At 43.0% G+C, this 20,508-nt stretch overlaps 1 protein-coding gene across 4 annotated transcripts in view; it reads right to left on the bottom strand.

Moving 5' to 3' along the window:
- Nucleotides 1-1,095: 1,095 nt before the first annotated feature.
- The window catches only part of CYRIB (CYFIP related Rac1 interactor B), a 153,381-nt gene continuing 133,968 nt past the window's right edge, over nucleotides 1,096-20,508 (bottom strand). For all 4 annotated transcript variants that reach the window (XM_040434361.1, XM_040434359.1, XM_040434358.1 and 1 more), the window contains 7 exons: nucleotides 20,161-20,297; nucleotides 19,707-19,784; nucleotides 11,665-11,781; nucleotides 11,062-11,141; nucleotides 7,400-7,526; nucleotides 4,441-4,511; nucleotides 1,096-1,987 (listed from right to left, as the gene is read on the bottom strand). In XM_040434361.1, the coding sequence (XP_040290295.1) occupies nucleotides 1,924-1,987; nucleotides 4,441-4,511; nucleotides 7,400-7,526; nucleotides 11,062-11,141; nucleotides 11,665-11,781; nucleotides 19,707-19,784; nucleotides 20,161-20,297 (674 nt within the window). In that variant the 3' untranslated portion in view covers nucleotides 1,096-1,923. The remainder of the gene's footprint in view (nucleotides 1,988-4,440; nucleotides 4,512-7,399; nucleotides 7,527-11,061; nucleotides 11,142-11,664; nucleotides 11,782-19,706; nucleotides 19,785-20,160; nucleotides 20,298-20,508) is intronic.

The following is a 20,508-nucleotide window of genomic DNA, read 5'->3' as shown; positions in this document are numbered from 1 at the left end:
AGGTTTTATTACCTGGTGGTCTAGAGTAGAGAAGGTTTTATTACCTGGTGGTCTAGGGTAGAAACAATTTTACTACCTGGTGGTCTAGGGTAGAGAAGGTTTTATTACCTGGTGGTCTAGGGTAGAGAAGGTTTTATTACCTGGTGGTCTAGGGTAGAGAAGGTTTTATTACCTGGTGGTCTAGGGTAGAGAAGGTTTTATTACCTGGTGGTCTAGGGTAGAGAAGGTTTTATTACCTGGTGGTCTAGGGTAGAGAAGGTTTTATTACCTGGTGGTCTAGAGTAGAGAAGGTTTTATTACCTGGTGGTCTAGAGTAGAGAAGGTTTTATTACCTGGTGGTCTAGGGTAGAAACAATTTTACTACCTGGTGGTCTAGGGTAGAGAAGGTTTTATTACCTGGTGGTCTAGGGTAGAGAAGGTTTTATTACCTGGTGGTCTAGAGTAGAGAAGGTTTTATTACCTGGTGGACTAGGGTAGAGGGGGTTTTATTACCTGGTGGTCTAGGGTAGAAACAATTTTATTACCTGGTGGTCTAGGGTAGAGAAGGTTTTATTACCTGGTGGTCTAGGGTAGAGAAGGTTTTATTACCTGGTGGTCTAGGGTAGAGAAGGTTTTATTACCTGGTGGTCTAGGGTAGAGAAGGTTTTATTACCTGGTGGTCTAGGGTAGAGAAGGTTTTATTACCTGGTGGTCTAGGGTAGAGAAGGTTTTATTACCTGGTGGTCTAGGGTAGAGAAGGTTTTATTACCTGGTGGTCTAGGGTAGAGAAGGTTTTATTACCTGGTGGTCTAGGGTAGAGAAGGTTTTATTACCTGGTGGTCTAGAGTAGAGAAGGTTTTATTACCTGGTGGTCTAGAGTAGAGAAGGTTTTATTATCTGGTGGTCTAGGGTAGAGAAGGTTTTATTACCTGGTGGTCTAGAGTAGAGAAGGTTTTATTACCTGGTGGTCTAGGGTAGAGAAGGTTATATTACCTGGTGGTCTATTGGTTTACTTACCTCCTCACCCTCCACCTATGTAGATGGCGACTCAGTTTAGCGACATTTATTCCTGCTTAGAAGGTGGTGCAGGAAATGAGTACGAATGAAAGCCAAGCATTAGAAAAATGAAAGCTGACTTTTATTATTTTAACAGCCATCCATTTGACATAAACATGCATACGTAATTCTGTTACGCACACATCACATTATTTTATGTTAGTCATCAAAGATTAAACATACAACATACATCCTTACAAAAATGAGTCAAAATGCAACCTAAAAACAGTATTTTTTTTCCTAATTCAAAAAATCATTGTGCTGGGTACCAATAGTATTTTTCATTTTTCTTTTTTTTTTTTTTATAACAGTTAAGTTAAACACGTCCTCATTTCTTTTCTTGGTTGCACATGGAAAAAAAAAAGCCGCAATAGAAACAAATTCTGTTTGTATTTTTTTATATATAACTTTTTTCTCTTGACAGCAGAATCAGACAGTTCCGCCATGCAGTTTAAGCAATATTAAATATTAGTTTATTTTCTGGGAGGGAAAAAAAATAAAATAAAGTTTAAAAATATTTAGTTCAAGTCACAGAATTTCCTCCCCAACTCGGAGGAAAAAAAAAAAAACCTAATGCAATGCATAAATAGCTGCCACTGAAACGGCCATTTTGAAAAAAACGTTTACACTGCCCCAGGTTTGAACCCCATTGATTTTGGCACGAAGAAAAAAAAAAAAAAAGACGTCAGAGCTTACTTAAGAACAAGTACACGGATTTAAAAAAGGAAGGTAAAGAAAGGGCCAGTGATAGAGATCCGTAGGAGGAAACTAAAACGAGGGGGGGAGCAGGACAGAAACGGTCATTGCAATCACTAAAATCCTGTAAGTCTCAGTCATTGCAGAATACGGCCTTGTGTCCACAGCAGATAAGCACCTGACGCCCCACCGTTATTGCAGCATTGCCTTGATTTGCTTCGAGGTAGTCTCGTCATTCAAATGTTTTGTTGTGTACCTGGAAAACACAAGCAGAGGACGACCGTGAGGGCGACTGAGATTACAACTTCTCCAAGAGACATCTGATGTGCAGGAGTATTAATGGCTGATATTTTAAAAGGGTAAAACCACTTTTAACACCATGCACTGTTACACATTAATCCAGAGCTGCGCTCACTATTCTGCTGGAGCAGTCACTGTGTACATACATTACATCACTTATCCTGTACTGATCCTGAGTTAGATCCTGTATTATACTCCAGAGCTGCACTCACTATTCTGCTGGAGCAGTCACTGTGTACATACATTACATTACTTATCCTGTACTGATCCTGAGTTACATCCTGTATTATACTCCAGAGCTGTACTCACTATTCTGCTGGTGGAGTCACTGTGTACATACATTACATTACTTATCCTGTACTGATCCTGGATTACATCCTGTATTATACTCCAGAGCTGCACTCACTATTCTGCTGGTGCAGTCACTGTGTACATACATTACATTACTTATCCTGTACTGATCCTGAGTTACATCCTGTATTATACTCCAGAGCTGTACTCACTATTCTGCTGGTGGAGTCACTGTGTGCATACATTACATTACTTATCCTGTACTGATCCTGAGTTACATCCTGTATTATACTCCAGAGCTGCACTCACTATTCTGCTGGTGCAGTCACTGTGTACATACATTACATTACTGATCCTGTACTGATCCTGAGTAACATCCTGTATTATACTCCAGAGCTGCACTCACTATTCTGCTGGTGCAGTCACTGTGTACATACATTACATTACTTATCCTGTACTGATCCTGTGTTACAGCCTGTATTATACTCCAGAGCTGCACTCACTATTCTGCTGGTGCAGTCACTGTGTACATACATTACATTACTTATCCTGTACTGATCCTGAGTTACATCCTGTATTATACTCCAGAGCTGCACTCACTATTCTGCTGGTGCAGTCACTGTGCACATACATTACATTACTTATCCTGTACTGATCCTGAGTTACATCCTGTATTATACTCCAGAGCTGCACTCACTATTCTGCTGGAGTCACTATGCACATACATTACATTACTTATCCTGTACTGATCCTGAGTTACATCCTGTATTATACTCCAGAGCTGCACTCACTATTCTGCTGGTGCAGTCACTGTGCACATACATTACATTACTTATCCTGTACTGATCCTGAGTTACATCCTGTATTATACTCCAGAGCTGCACTCACTATTCTGCTGGTACAGTCACTGTGTACATACATTACTTATCCTGTACTGATCCTGAGTTACATCCTGTATTATACTCCAGAGCTGCACTCACTATTCTGCTGGTGCAGTCACTGTGTACATACATTACTTATTCTGTACTGGTCCTGAGTTACATCCTGTATTATACTCCAGAGCTGCACTCACTATTCTGCTGGTGCAGTCACTGTGTACATACATTACTTATCCTGTACTGATCCTGAGTTACATCCTGTATTACAGTGCACGGCTACAGTTATAGCTGGAGACAATCAACAAGCTATGACCCAACACTGAACCGTCGAGAGTGGAACAGGATGAGGTGGCGACATTTGCCAGGCTGCTGATTGGCCGGCTGTATGTACGTTCCTGTCTAGCGAGGAAAGAGCAGTGCAGGACCAAGAAGGATATAGGCGTGCTTGTATTAAAGAGATGGAACAATTCCAACCGGTCGCCGTTTGTTACTAATTTGGGGCTTTAAGGCCTAGAACAGGTGATTGCCTTTAGGGTACAACTAGGATTAGTTTTGGAGGCGTGGCCAAGATAATAAGGGGAGTGGTTAAGGAAACATACGGTCCCATTGTGCTTCCATAAATATAGTTGTTGTATCCCAACTAGTCATCATTGTGCTTCTCATAAGGTAGTCAGACAGCCACTAGAGGGAGCTACACTTTAACACTGAATTCCATAATAACACAGTGAGCTCCGGAGCTCCCCCTGGTGACAGCTGTCAGTAGCTGTAATATTATCATTTAATGGGACATTAATGCAGGGGATCTGCATCACAAAAATGGAGCTCTGAAGGCTATAAAGACATAAGAAGTAATCCGCACAAAATGCTGGACCTAAAGAGGATGCAAAGATAAAAGGTGAAGATGAGGAAACCGCCATATAACCATACATGGTTAAAAGGCGGTAATAATTAACAGGCTGTAAATAAACTTCTGCGCACAGTCTGTTCTCTTCGCATGCTCCATTACCTCTCGGCTCTTCAGCAAGCAGATGCTTCACATCAAGAGCGGAGGTGGTCTTGGGAAAGAAAGACACTGAGGAGACTCCCACAGAAGTCTAGGAAGTAAGCCGTCATGGGCTGCTGGCCCTATAACTCACACACCGCCATATATAACACAGGCATGAAGGCTAGGGCCCCGGCTATGGAAATGAATGACCAGATCGTGACTCCTTCATGACGGGCGCTGCTGGGAGTACCATACCTGAGAGCGTTGAGAAGACCTTCTACACTGTTGGGGGGCTGTTCTTTGAGAACCTTGATGCAGCCTTTCATCTGAAACAAGACAAACACAGCTGGGTCAATACCGGACAGACCTAATACTATAGAAGCCAGCTATTTAAAGGGTATGTCCCTCTAAAATCTAAAAGGGACAATCCCTCCTTCCATAAACAGCGCCACTCCTGTCTATGGTTCTGCCTGATATTGCAGCTCAGCCTCACTGACTTGAACACTAGGATCAGAGTGGTGCTGGGCGTCTCTGCCCCGACTTCATTAGCTCACTGTGCATGCGCTGGAAGCCAAGGCAGGTACATCTGAAGTAGTGATGGGCAAATCGATTCATCTCATTAGAAGAAGCTCTTGACCTATGAAAGGCGCCCACCTGGAGTCTGGTTGACCGGGCCCGACACTTAGCCCGGCCCTGTCAATCTTCCGACTGTGCTGCCACTGCAAGCATAGAAGCACTCATTCAGCTTTGTAAGCAGCGACCGCGCATGCGCTGCTACACTTACAGGTCGCGGCGCATGCGTAGTGGCTAAACCCAACTACACTGAGCAGAGGTGCAGGTAAAAGATTTATAGGGCACAGCTAGATGTCCGGCCATGTCAATCAAGCAGCAGGTGGGCTCCTCTTCAGCTGCACGGACGGACCCTCACAGGTGAAGAGCTCCTGCTAATGAGATGAATCAATCTGTTAAAACGGACTTGCTCATGTCTAATCTAAAGCTTTACCTGTTGACGTCCTTGAGTACAGGATACGTCATCTGAAGCAAGTGCTGTTCCGGTGCACGTGCAGTGAAGCTGGATTCATAACTAGTAGACAATGGCGCATGCGCAGGATTTCGGTAGGACATGAGAAGACGTATCCTGCACTCGGGGATATCAATGAAGCCAGTGTGGGTAGGTTTAGGGCACGGCCCCTGTGACTATTCTGCCGAGTGGGTCCACTTTTTTGACTCCTGCGCAGTAATCCGCCTACAGGCCATGCCGACTATCATATATTAGGACGACTTTAGAAAGCTAAAGAAGTGAAGTAAAGGCTACAGGCGGTGGTTTAAGAATGAGAAAGAACCGACTGACAGGTTCCCGTTAAGGAAAGGCAACAACGCACCCTTTACTTCTCTCTCACCATGTATTTGCACTCTACTGTGTAGTTTCAGGCGGCAGCGCACTGCAGCTCAGCTCCCGTTCACATTAATGGGAGCTGAGCTGCAGTACCCTGGCAGGGCCACTACACGGTGGGGGAGCCTTCTGCTTCCAGCATCATCCACTGTATAGTATCTGGCATGGCGCCTGCCTGAAACAGTTGATGGTTGGGAGCGCAAGTTGTTGGACCCTCACTGATCTGGTATTAATAATCTATCCTGAGGATAGGCCATCAGTAGCAAAGTACTAAAAATCCCCTTTAACTCACCCTGCCCATCCTTCTTGGGGATATGCTGGCGCTGGTGCGGCCTAGTGGCACCGATGCATTTTTTGGGGGATTTTCCTACTAAAGGAAAGACCCTGAAGTGGGATAGAAAAGCCGAGGATGCACCACCTACGGCTCCCTGCTGAGTATAAGCACCCTGTAAAAAACATGGCTCCCTTGAGAGGGAACCACAAAAATGTCCCCCGTCATTAGGGGGATTCATATTTTATTTCACTTCGTTGTCTAAGTGGGGGCTTTAAGGGTTAAAGTAGAAGGGGCTTCGATAAATGGTTGTGTCATACGCCCACTGCTTGCTTGCTTCTTTCAGGAAACACAAGGTCAGGCCATTGATTCTGTAGGTTGCGCTAAGAGGAAGCCCAGGAACCACAGCTGTTTGCAGTGCCGGGTGATGACCTGTCCTGAGTATAGGTCACCAATAGCTAAAATTTAGGCAACTCCTTGAGGCTTAGTAAATATGGCGTCTGGCTAGAAGCCTGTTACATACAATAGGCTGACATTTCCTACTTTCTGAAGCTCACTCATCAAGCTTTGCTGTACAGATTGAGTCAGAGCATGGGCAGAGCCATTTCATCCTGCTGGAGGATAGTAGGACTACACACACGGATAAGGTCCTGTAAGCAGCCTCCCTGTTGCCCCCTGGGGGTGTCTGAGGGAAGGGCTGCATTTGATCACTTCCTGCAGACTTCTGAAATGTTTTTCTAATTCTGTGCAATCCCTTTAAATAACATCACCTACCAGTTTCCCTAATAATACTAAGCCCGTAGGTGAAATAGGCCACCAAACGGGCATCACGACTCCTTTAAAACATTAAGCAGATGAGGCGATCACTCTCAGCCAATTAGCTAAGGGGAAGGTACTAAAGCTCCACCCCTGAGCAACCTGGGATTTACAGACTGATGGCCTCACGTCAATCGGTCACATGGCCTTTGTTCAGAGTGAATGGGATTGATCTGCAAAACCAAGCACATCCACTATATCCACTATATAGTGTATAGTGCTGTGGCCCCTTCAAACAGCAGGGTCGGAGGGGATGTCATGAATCGGGCACCCCACCGATCTGATACTGAATATTTCATTCTCAGAAAACCCCTTTAAACAGCCAGGAAAATGTCTATGTCCAGGTTAGAAGTTCAACTCATGTGAAGACAGAAGGTGTGATGACAGCTTTTTTTCCCAGAGCAGCTTAAAAATGATTTTCAAAAAAATTGCTGTCCTGGTTTTCCCGTCATCAAGCCTTCAAATTTCAGGTCAGCGTTTTTTTTTTTTTAAAGGCCTTTCAAGCAGTGGTCACGGTGGGGTGACGCAGAGCTGGCAGCCTGAGCGCCCGCCACCGCACCAGCTTAGTCTGTCATTTTTGATCAGGTCTCTTGACACCAGCGAGTCTTTGAGAACTTTCCTGCTGACTCTGTGTTGTGCTAATGGCACAGAGTGCGCGGAGCCGTGGTGCTAATGCACTTCCTGATGCCGGAGGAGCCTCACCGCTCTTTAATATTCAAAGAGAACAAACGTACATCAATCTTTGACATTTTGGCGAAGGCTCCCACGGGATGCACGTGGTCGTACAGTATGATGACTCCCACCATCACTCTCAGACAGAAGGACACGGTCTCTTCATTTGTAAACCGACTCCTGTATTCCCTGTGGTGAGGAACATACACCATATGAAATATTTAACTAGATGGTTACTGTATATATATGGAAAATAAATAAATGAAATTGTAAAAACTGTAAAATATAAAAATATATATATATTTTTAAATGTATTGCCAATTTTCTGATACAGAGCTCCAAATCCCCTGTAGAGACAAAGAAAGTAACACAATAATAATTTTGGTTTCCTGCAGAGACCACTAGGGGGGGCTTAGGAGCTAAGTGCATACTGTGGTATTATAGTGTACAATGTATAACCGCAGGCAGTAAGCTACCTCTAGTGGTGGCTACAGGGAGCCAGAGATTTATCATTTAAACTGAAAATTCTGGGCACATTTTCATAGTTAAAGAGGACCTTTCACCAGAAGAAAGTTTCTAAACTGACTATACAGACGTGTAGAGCGGCGCCCAGGGATCCCCCTGCACTTACTGTTATCCCCGGGCGCCGCTCCGTTCTCCGGTTATAGCCTCCGGTATGTTCGTAGTTAGGCTCCACCCAGGGGAACCTGCCGGCGTCTCTTTCTCCTATGCTGTAGCGCTGGCCAACCCAGGCTATGAGCTGAACGCTGCGATTGGCCAGCGCTACAGCATAGGAGAAGGAGACCGCGGCAGGTTCCCCTGGGTGGAGCCTAACTACGAACATACCAGAGGCTATAACCGGAGAACGGAGCGGCGCCCGGGGAGAACAGTAAGTGCAGGGGGATCCCTGGGCGCCACTCTACACGTCTGTATAGTCAGTTTAGATACTTTCTTCTGGTGAAAGGTCCTCTTTAAAAAGTAAAAAAGACATAATAAAAGTAATTTAACATACCAGGACTATACATTATTTCATTGCAAGTTATGCCATAGGTTCTTGGCACCACAGGAATCTAACAAACCAGCCACACATTACTGGGCTCTACAGGTAAAGTTGCCAAAACGATACCCCTTTACTCTAGCAACTACTGACTGCAGCTTCATCTCATAGACTTTTTCCTGTAGCTATTGGCTGACTGTACACCTCACAGACTTCCTGCTCTACAGCTATTGGCTGACTCTGCACCTCACAGACTTCCTGCTCTCCAGCTATTGGCTGACTCTGCACCTCACAGACTTCCTGCTCTCCAGCTATTGGCTGACTCTACACCTCACAGACTTCCTGCTCTCCAGCTATTGGCTGACTCTACACCTCACAGACTTCCTGCTCTCCAGCTATTGGCTGACTCTACACCTCACAGACTTCCTGCTCTCCAGCTATTGGCTGACTCTACACCTCACAGACTTCCTGCTCTCCAGCTATTGGCTGACTCTGCACCTCACAGACTTCCTGCTCTCCAGCTATTGGCTGACTATGCACCTCACAGACTTCCTGCTCTCCAGCTATTGGCTGACTCTACACCTCACAGACTTCCTGCTCTCCAGCTATTGGCTGACTCTACACCTCACAGACTTCCTGCTCTCCAGCTATTGGCTGACTCTGCACCTCACAGACTTCCTGCTCTCCAGCTATTGGCTGACTCTGCACCTCACAGACTTCCTGCTCTCCAGCTATTGGCTGACTCTGCACCTCACAGACTTCCTGCTCTCCAGCTATTAGCTGACTCTGCACCTCACAGACTTCCTGCTCTCCAGCTATTGGCTGACTCTGCACCTCACAGACTTCCTGCTCTCCAGCTATTGGCTGACTCTACACCTCACAGACTTCCTGCTCTCCAGCTATTGGCTGACTCTACACCTCACAGACTTCCTGCTCTCCAGCTATTGGCTGACTCTACACCTCACAGACTTCCTGCTCTCCAGCTATTGGCTGACTCTACACCTCACAGACTTCCTGCTCTCCAGCTATTGGCTGACTCTACACCTCACAGACTTCCTGCTCTCCAGCTATTGGCTGACTCTGCACCTCACAGACTTCCTGCTCTCCAGCTATTGGCTGACTATGCACCTCACAGACTTCCTGCTCTCCAGCTATTGGCTGACTCTACACCTCACAGACTTCCTGCTCTACAGCTATTGGCTGACTCTACACCTCACAGACTTCCTGCTCTCCAGCTATTGGCTGACTCTGCACCTCACAGACTTCCTGCTCTCCAGCTATTGGCTGACTCTGCACCTCACAGACTTCCTGCTCTCCAGCTATTGGCTGACTGTACACCTCACAGACTTCCTGCTCTACAGCTATTGGCTGACTCTGCACCTCACAGACTTCCTGCTCTCCAGCTATTGGCTGACTGTACACCTCACAGACTTCCTGCTCTCCAGCTATTGGCTGACTGTACACCTCACAGACTTCCTGCTCTACAGCTATTGGCTGACTCTGCACCTCACAGACTTCCTGCTCTACAGCTATTGGCTGACTCTACACCTCACAGACTTCCTGTTCGGAAGATGTTGGCTAAAGCTGTACCTCACAGACTTCCTGCTCTCAAGCTACTGGCTGACTCTACACCTCAAAGACTTCCTGCTCTCCAGCTATTGGCTGACTCTACACCTCACAGACTTCCTGCTCTCCAGCTATTGGCTGACTCTACACCTCATAGACTTCCTGCTCTCCAGCTATTGGCTGACTCTACACCTCAGACTTCCTGCTCTCCAGCTATTGGCTGACTCTACACCTCACAGACTTCTGCTCACCCCCTGCATGCACTCTGCACACGATACTGATAATGCAGAGAACTCTCTGATCCATTTTAGATTCTTCCTTCTACATTTGGACCTGTAAATAAAGAGAATGACCAGATACAGCGCTCTCTGTATTACCAGTTTAATATGCAGGGCATTGTGTGATGTCAGAGATTGGGACGTCACTTTGGTCACTTCTGTACAGCTCAGTAACATGCAGCCATTTTCTTTGGGGTACCAGATCTATAAAGCACAGAGTGTGGAAATTTGTGGATAAAATATGGATGCAACATTTTTTTTTTTTTAAAGGGTCTTTTTCATCAGAGACAACCTCCTTCAAAACTCAGCCACCACCACAAGATCAGCTAAATGCCGCAGGTCCTGCTTCTGGCAATCTTCTGGTAGAAAGCTGTGGCCAGCCAACTATTTTCCCTGCAGTGGCCGCTGTAGGGGAAATGTATTACCGCATGGTGGCCATTCAGATCGCATAAGTCTGCCAGAGCTGCTCTCTTCTCTGGCCCATAGAAGCCAGGGACCCCCCTATATGATGTCCATACACCCTAACAGGACATATGGGCTGTAGATGCCTTCCGGAGACAACTGTTAGGACTTACAGTAAGAATTGTACATTGTTTTTTTTTTTATACATATATATTTATACAAAGAAATCAACTTTTTGTACAATTTAGGCTGCTATAATTGCTATATCCCCCTTGATTTACACTGCAGCTCCGTGTGTATAGATAACCCAAATTACAATATCCTGGTACCTCGAACTTACAGCGACCTCTACAATGAATTACCCTGTAATGAAAATTCATCTGCACCAGGTTGTCTACTTTTAACCCCTTTCTGAAATTACAATTACAATAATGAAAAAATACAAAAATAGAGTAGAAGTAAAAAAAAGCTAAGAACTTACGGAGTTTCCAGCATTACCCGACACACACTGGCCATGGTGCTTAGACAATCAGTGGTATTTTCTATAGGTAAGTTCTTGTTCTGTATGGGCAATAAGAAAAGAAAAACGTAAAATTAAATCAATGCAAAAACTCTTGCAATGAAATTTGACGATCAGGAATGATCTGGCCCTTGGGAGGTCCAGACGACCTATTAGGACAGAGATGCCCAACCTACAGCCCTCCAGCTGTTGCAAAACTACAACTCTTACAATTCCCTGCTGTAGACCGTTAGTTGTAGGCTGTCCAGGTATGCTGGGATTTGTAGTCTTACACCAGCTGGAGGGCCGCATCCCTGTATTAGGACATAAGGAAGCTATAATGGGTCTCCAGCTCCATACCTCCACCTAAGAGCCGGAGTAGAGAACTGTTGAATAGAGTGGCATCTGCTCCGGCGGACTCAACTCCTCTAAGGAGTACACAGTCAATTCATTTGCATTGGAGTCATGTAATACCCCATTTCTCCTGTAGTGGCCACTGCAGGAGAAAGGAGTAGCTGCACTGAGCTCCCTCTGGACGATCGCCTGGAAGATCATTGAGCAGCAGTATTTGCAGCGCTCTCTTACCTCTGATACAAACTTTGTTGTGGCGTCACTTAAGGTTTTCAGCATGGGCGTGGCCTCAGCGTAGAACAACGACATTCTATTGGCCAGTTCATTATTTACTTCGTTTTCTCCTTCTGCCTATAAATAGAGGTTTGTGAGAGGTGTAAAGACGCTGCATACGGCAGATATCGATTCCGATGCTCTTACATCCCTACACCAGTGTATACAGTGCATGAGGTAGGGGCCTGACATCTATTATACATTACTAAGCAATGAAAAACAAGCGACGACGTCTGAGACCTGCGCTCGCTCTGGGGGATGGAAAGGTCATTAATGGCGCCATCTGGTCACCTAATGAATAATGGTAAATTTGAATCACTGATAACCTCAAAACTATGCAGACAATTGTCAGGTTTCGATGGGCTTTTTGGTGCAATTTAAAAATAAAAATTATAATAATTGTCCCCCAAATATAAAAAAAAAAAACAGAGGTTACAGCCATTACAATCAGGGCTTGACAAATTTCCTTGGAATCTAGGAGCCAGCTAAAAAAGTTAGGAGCCGTTTTTTTGTTATTTTTACCTTATAAAGCCTTATTTTCAACGACAAAAATAACACCTCTTAAATTAACATATAAAGAAGTCTAGAACCAAACAACATGGGCATTGTTTATTATCAGTGTACTGTGACGTCACTGTGTGTATAATCCCTGCGCTGTGACGTCACTGTGTGTATAATCCCTGCGCTGTGACGTCACTGCGTGTATAATCCCTGCGCTGTGACGTCACTGCGTGTATAATCCCTGCGCTGTGACGTCACTGCGTGTATAATCCCTGCGCTGTGACGTCACTGCGTGTATAATCTCTGCTCTGTGACGTCACTGCGTGTATAATCTCTGCTCTGTGACGTCACTGCGTGTATAATCTCTGCTCTGTGACGTCACTGCGTGTATAATCTCTGCTCTGTGACGTCACTGCGTGTATAATCTCTGCTCTGTGACGTCACTGCGTGTATAATCTCTGCTCTGTGACGTCACTGCGTGTATAATCCCTGCTCTGTGACGTCACTGTGTGTATAATCCCTGCGCTGTGACGTCACTGCGTGTATAATCCCTGCGCTGTGACGTCACTGCGTGTATAATCCCTGCGCTGTGACGTCCCTGCGTGTATAATCCCTGCGCTGTGACGTCACTGCGTGTATAATCCCTGCGCTGTGACGTCACTGCGTGTATAATCCCTGCGCTGTGACGTCACTGCGTGTATAATCCCTGCGCTGTGACGTCACTGCGTGTATAATCCCTGCGCTGTGACGTCACTGCGTGTATAATCCCTGCGCTGTGACGTCACTGCGTGTATAATCCCTGCTCTGTGACGTCACTGCGTGTATAATCCCTGTGCTGTGACGTCACTGCGTGTATAATCCCTGCGCTGTGACGTCACTGCGTGTATAATCCCTGCTCTGTGACGTCACTGCGTGTATAATCCCTGCTCTGACGTCACTGCGTGTATAATCCCTGCGCTGTGACGTCACTGCGTGTATAATCCCTGCGCTGTGACGTCACTGCGTGTATAATCCCTGCGCTGACACTGACAGCCAGCGGGGAGAGGGAGTGATGTCACTCGGCTTAACCCGTCATGTGCACCGCCTGTCACTTTTTTAGCCTTGCGAGAGGACCTTTCACCTGGCAAAAAATTGTGAACTAAGTATCCTGACATATACAGCGGCGCCCAGGGATCTCACTGCACTTATTATTATCCCTGGGCGCCGCTCCGTTCTCCGGTATCTTCGGTCACTTGGTTATAGTAGGAGGAGTCTGCCCTTGTTCTCCTGGGCGTCTCCTTCTCCCAGGCTGTAGCGCTGACCAATCGCAGCGCACAGCTCACAGCCTGGGAGAGAAAAAAACTCTCAGGCTGTGAGCTCTGCACTGCGATTGGCCAGCATTACAGCCTGGGAGAAGGAGACGCCCAGGAGAACAAGGGCAGACTCCTCCTACTATAACCAAGTGACCGAAGATACCGGAGAACGGAGCGGCGCCCAGGGATAATAGTAAGTGCAGTGAGATCCCCGGGCGCCGCTCTACAGATCATTACACTTAGTTTACAATTTTTTTGCAAGATGAAAGGTCCTTTTCCAGTGGCTGCGCCCGGCTGCTGGTGTGCTGGGCCCATTTTAAAGCAGGTGCAAATACCCAGGCGCCAGGACAAAAATCCTGATTGCCATGTAGACCTGGCGCCTGGGATTTGTCGACCCCTAATATTTTTTTTATTTTATTTTTTTTAAATGCAACATGTGAATACAGCCTGAATGAGAAAAAAAATATGGGAATTAAGATTTACCCTCCATAATAGTGTAATGAATACTTTATTATGGAGGGTAAATCTTAATTCCCATATTTTTTTTTCTCATTTAGGCTGTATTCACATGTTGCATTTAAAAATAAAATAAAATGTTAAAAATATTTGAAACTATATATTTAAAAAAATAATAAAAAATGACCAAAAATCACAATCAATAAGAATAATCATAAAAATATTAAAAAAGTGGAAGAGAAGGAAAGATTTTTCAGCCATACACATGAGGGATCGGTCATGCCAAACTAATTTAATCAGTTTCTATGAGGAGGTAAGTTCTAGACTAGACAGCGGCGAATCAATGGATGTCGTGTATCTGGACTTCTCCAAAGCATTTGACACTGTACCACATAAAAGGTTAGTATATAAAATGAGAATGCTCGGACTGGGAGAAAACGTCTGTATGTGGGTAAGTAACTGGTCGGAGTGATAGAAAACAGAGGGTGGTTATTAGCGGTACACACTCAGATTGGGTCACTGTCACTAGTGGGGTACCTCAGGGGTCAGTATTGGGCCCTATTCTCTTCAATATATTTATTAATGATCTTGTAGAAGGCTTGCATAGTAAAATATCAATTTTTGCAGATGACAATAAACTGTGTAAAGTAATTAACACTGAAGAGGACAGTATACTGTATATATACTACAGAGAACAGTATACTGTATATATATATATACTACAGAGGACAGTATACTGTATATATATACTACAGAGGACAGTATACTGTATATATATACTACAGAGGACAGTATACTGTATATATATACTACAGAGGACAGTATACTGTATATATATACTACAGAGGACAGTATACTGTATATATATACTACAGAGGCCAGTATACTGTATATATATACTACAGAGGACAGTATACTGTATATACTACAGAGGACAGTATACTGTATATATATACTACAGAGGACAGTATACTGTATATATACTACAGAGGACAGTATACTGTATATATACTACAGAGGACAGTATACTATATATACTACAGAGGACAGTATACATACTACAGAGGACAGTATACTGTATATATACTACAGAGGACAGTATACTGTATATATATATACTACAGAGGACAGTATACTGTATATATATACTACAGAGGACAGTATACTGTATATATATACTACAGAGGACAGTATACTGTATATATATACTACAGAGGACAGTATACTGTATATATATACTACAGAGGACAGTATACTGTATACATACTACAGAGGACAGTATACTGTATACATACCACAGAGGACAGTATACTGTATACATACCACAGAGGACAGTATACTGTATACATACCACAGAGGACAGTATACTGTATATATATACCACAGAGGACAGTATACTGTATATATACCACAGAGGACAGTATACTGTATATATACCACAGAGGACAGTATACTGTATATATACCACAGAGGACAGTATACTGTATATATACCACAGAGGACAGTATACTGTATATATATACTACAGAGGACAGTATACTGTATATATATACTACAGAGGACAGTATACTGTATATATATACTACAGAGGACAGTATACTGTATATATACTACAGAGGACAGTATACTGTATACATACTACAGAGGACAGTATACTGTATACATACTACAGAGGACAGTATACTGTATATATACTACAGAGGACAGTATACTGTATATATACTACAGAGGACAGTATACTGTATATATACTACAGAGGACAGTATACTGTATATATATATACTACAGAGGACAGTATACTGTATATATATATACTACAGAGGACAGTATACTGTATACATATACTACAGAGGACAGTATACTGTATACATACTACAGAGGACAGTATACTGTATATATATATACTACAGAGGACAGTATACTGTATATATATATACTACAGAGGACAGTATACTGTATATATATACTACAGAGGACAGTATACTGTATATATATACTACAGAGGACAGTATACTGTATATATATACTACAGAGGACAGTATACTGTATATATATACTACAGAGGACAGTATACTGTATATATATACTACAGAGGACAGTATACTGTATATATACTACAGGGGGACAGTATACTGTATATATACTACAGGGGGACAGTATACTGTATATATACTACAGGGGGACAGTATACTGTATATATACTACAGAGGACAGTATACTGTATATATATACTACAGAGGACAGTATACTGTATATATATACTACAGAGGACAGTATACTGTATATATATACTACAGAGGACAGTATACTGTATATATATACCACAGAGGACAGTATACTGTATATATATACTACAGAGGACAGTATACTGTATATATATACTACAGAGGACAGTATACTGTATATATATATACTACAGAGGACAGTATACTGTATATATATATACTACAGAGGACAGTATACTGTATATATATACTACAGAGGACAGTATACTGTATATATATACTACAGAGGACAGTATACTGTATACATACTACAGAGGACAGTATACTGTATACATACTACAGAGGACAGTATACTGTATACATACTACAGAGGACAGTATACTGTATACATACTACAGAGGACAGTATACTGTATATATATACCACAGAGGACAGTATACTGTATATATACCACAGAGGACAGTATACTGTATATATACCACAGAGGACAGTATACTGTATATATACCACAGAGGACAGTATACTGTATATATACCACAGAGGACAGTATACTGTATATATATACTACAGAGGACAGTATACTGTATATATACTACAGAGGACAGTATACTGTATATATATACTACAGAGGACAGTATACTGTATATATATATACTACAGAGGACAGTATACTGTATATATATACTACAGAGGACAGTATACTGTATATATATACCACAGAGGACAGTATACTGTATATATATACCACAGAGGACAGTATACTGTATATATATACACCACAGAGGACAGTATACTGTATATATATATACTACAGAGGACAGTATACTGTATATATATATACTACAGAGGACAGTATACTGTATATATATACTACAGAGGACAGTATACTGTATATATATACTACAGAGGACAGTATACTGTATATATATACTACAGAGGACAGTATACTGTATATATATACTACAGAGGACAGTATACTGTATATATATACTACAGAGGACAGTATACTGTATATATACTACAGAGGACAGTATACTGTATATATACTACAGAGGACAGTATACTGTATATATACTACAGGGGGACAGTATACTGTATATATACTACAGAGAACAGTATACTGTATATATACTACAGAGGACAGTATACTGTATATATACTACAGAGGACAGTATACTGTATATATACTACAGAGGACAGTATACTGTATATATACTACAGAGGACAGTATACTGTATATATACCACAGAGAACAGTATACTGTATATATACCACAGAGAACAGTATACTGTATATATACTACAGAGGACAGTATACTGTATATATATACTACAGGGGGACAGTATACTGTATATATATACTACAGGGGGACAGTATACTGTATATATACTACAGAGGACAGTATACTGTATATATATACTACAGAGGACAGTATACTGTATATATACTACAGAGAACAGTATACTGTATATATACTACAGAGGACAGTATACTGTATATATACTACAGAGGACAGTATACTGTATATATACTACAGAGGACAGTATACTGTATATATACTACAGAGGACAGTATACTGTATATATATACTACAGAGGACAGTATACTGTATATATACTACAGAGGACAGTATACTGTATATATACTACAGAGGACAGTATACTACTTACAGATGGATCTGGATAGATTGGAGGCTTGGGCAGATAAGTGGCAGATGAGGTTTAACACTGACAAATGTAAAGTTATGCACATGGGAAGGAATAATGCAAGTCACCTGTACATACTAAATGGTAAAACACTCGGTAACACTGACATGGAAAAGGATCTAGGAATTTTAATAAACAGCAAACTAAACAGCAAAAACCAGTGTCAGGCAGCTGCTGCCAAGGCCAATAAGATAATGGGTTGTATCAGAAGGGGCATAGATGCCCGTGATGAGAACATAGTCCTACCACTTTACAAATCGCTGGTCAGACCACACATGGAGTACTGTGTACAGTTCTGGGCTCCTGTGAACAAGGCAGACATAGCAGAGCTGGAGAAGGTCCAGAGGAGAGCAACTAAAGTAATAACTGGAATGGGGCAACTACAGTACCCTGAAAGATTATCAAAATTAGGGTTATTCACTTTAGAAAAAAGACGACTGAGGGGAGATCTAATTACTATGTATAAATATATCAGGGGTCAGTACAGCGATCGCTCCCATCATCTATTTATCCCCAGGACTGTGACTGTGACGAGGGGACATCCTCTGCGTCTGGAGGAAAGAAGGTTTGTACACAAACATAGAAGAGGATTCTTTACGGTAAGAGCAGTGAGACTATGGAGCTCTCTGCCTGAGGAGGTGGTGATGGTGAGTACAATAAAGGAATTCAAGAGGGGCCTGGATGTATTTCTGGAGTGTAATAATATTATAGGCTATAGCTACTAGAGAGGGGTCGTTGATCCAGGGAGTTATTCTGATTGCCTGATTGGAGTCGGGGAGGAATTTTTTATTCCCCTAAAGTGGGGAAAATTGGCTTCCTCTGGATCAACTTGCAGGATAACAGGCCGAACTGGATGGACAAGTGTCTTTTTTCGGCCTTATATACTATGTTACTATGTTACACCAAGAGTATGTTCATCAGACACGTACTTGACCATAGGATCTGCAGATAAAAAAAAAATAATCTCGGGCTGACATTAGGATTTCTGCTGCGTGCGGTTGGATGTGCTACAGATCCATGCGAACTGGCGTCAACCAACTTGGCTAATCTGCAAAGTTTTTTTTTTCAGCACAGAATTCGCTCTGAAACCTGTGTCAAATCCTCAGCATGAGAACAGACCCCTAATCTAAAATGTGAGCTTCAAATAAAAAGAAAATATTAAAAGTAACAAAAGAGCATGAAATGGCTTATACTAATACTAAATAATACAAAATGACAACACGTTACACACAAGACAAAAAGAATCTCAAAATAACACAAAGTTATTATAGCATCTGTCAGCAGTTTTGTAGCTATGACACTGGCTGACCTGTTACATGTGCACTTGGCAGCTGAAGGCGTCTGTGTTGGTCCCATGTTCCTATGTGCCCGCATTGCTGAGAAAAGTGATGTCTTTACTATATGCAAATGAGCTTCTAGGAGCAATGGGGGCGTTGCCGTTACACCTAGAGGCCACGCTCTCTCTGCAACCGCCATGTCCTCTCCACTTTCATTGACAGGACCAGGTGTGATGACGTTTACACTGCCTGGTCCTGTCAGAGTGCAGAGGGCACAGGAGTTGCAGAGAGAGCAGAGCCTCTAGGTGTAATGGCAACGCCCCCGTTGCTCCAAGAGGCTCATTTGCATATAGTAAAGACATAATTTTTCTCAGCAATGCGGGCACATGAACATAGGACCAACACAGACGCCTTCAGCTGCCAAGCGCACATGTAACAGGTCAGCCCGTGTCAAAGGGACAAAACTGCTGACAGATGCCCTTTAAGACTCCAAGCAACTAGGAGGCATTATATGACAGTGTGCATGAGGTTCCTGGAAAAACTTACCGGGACATTGTTAATCCGCATACGGCTCAAAGTTCTTCTGTAATAGCTGAAGTCGTTCTGTATGGCAGGGTTTGTCATCTGGAGAAAGAGAAATCATGATGTAAAGCACCACATCTGCATCCAAGCAATGCCTCACTTCCCCTGTGGTGGCGCTGCAGGGAAACTGAACACTTACTGACCGGTTTCCTCAAAGAAGACAGCCGATCACTGGAGGTCCCAGCAAGGGGACACTTTGTAATAAGTAAAAAAAATTAAAAATAAAATAAAATAAAAAATAATAAAAATAATAATAAAAAAAATATATATATGGGGCTGACATTATATTATATATATCCGTCCATAAGCATCGCTTCTAGATTAGGACTGATCGTGGCTACGTCAGACGTGGTAACCTCTCGTGAGATGTTTAGAGACTGCAGCAGTCATTGGCCCGGATGACTTTCAGATACTCTACCTTAAGCTCATCAAACCGGAGAGTAAAGTGAAGGATTTCGGCAAACTGTTTGGCAAGAGCCTGCTCTCGCTCCAGGTGCTGTGTCGGGGAGTAGGGAGTGCTAGTGAGTGCCCCGAGGAGACCACGCAATGCCGCCTCTAAACACACAAGGAAACAAAAAATACTATAAAATATCATCAAGAAAAATCAGTCACATATGACAGCATAAGAAAAGGACCGATCTCTCCAGTCAAACCATAACAGACCTTCCTATGGCTCCAGTTCATGATGCTGGTGCCCAGTATGATATAATGCACACAGAAAGCTGAGTCACTAAGTGCAGATGAAGACTATTATATTTCAGAGCTG

Source organism: Bufo bufo, chromosome 5 (genome assembly GCF_905171765.1).
Source record: "Bufo bufo chromosome 5, aBufBuf1.1, whole genome shotgun sequence".
NCBI classification, from domain to species: domain Eukaryota; kingdom Metazoa; phylum Chordata; class Amphibia; order Anura; family Bufonidae; genus Bufo; species Bufo bufo.
This window is presented reverse-complemented; position numbering and strand designations above follow the sequence as displayed.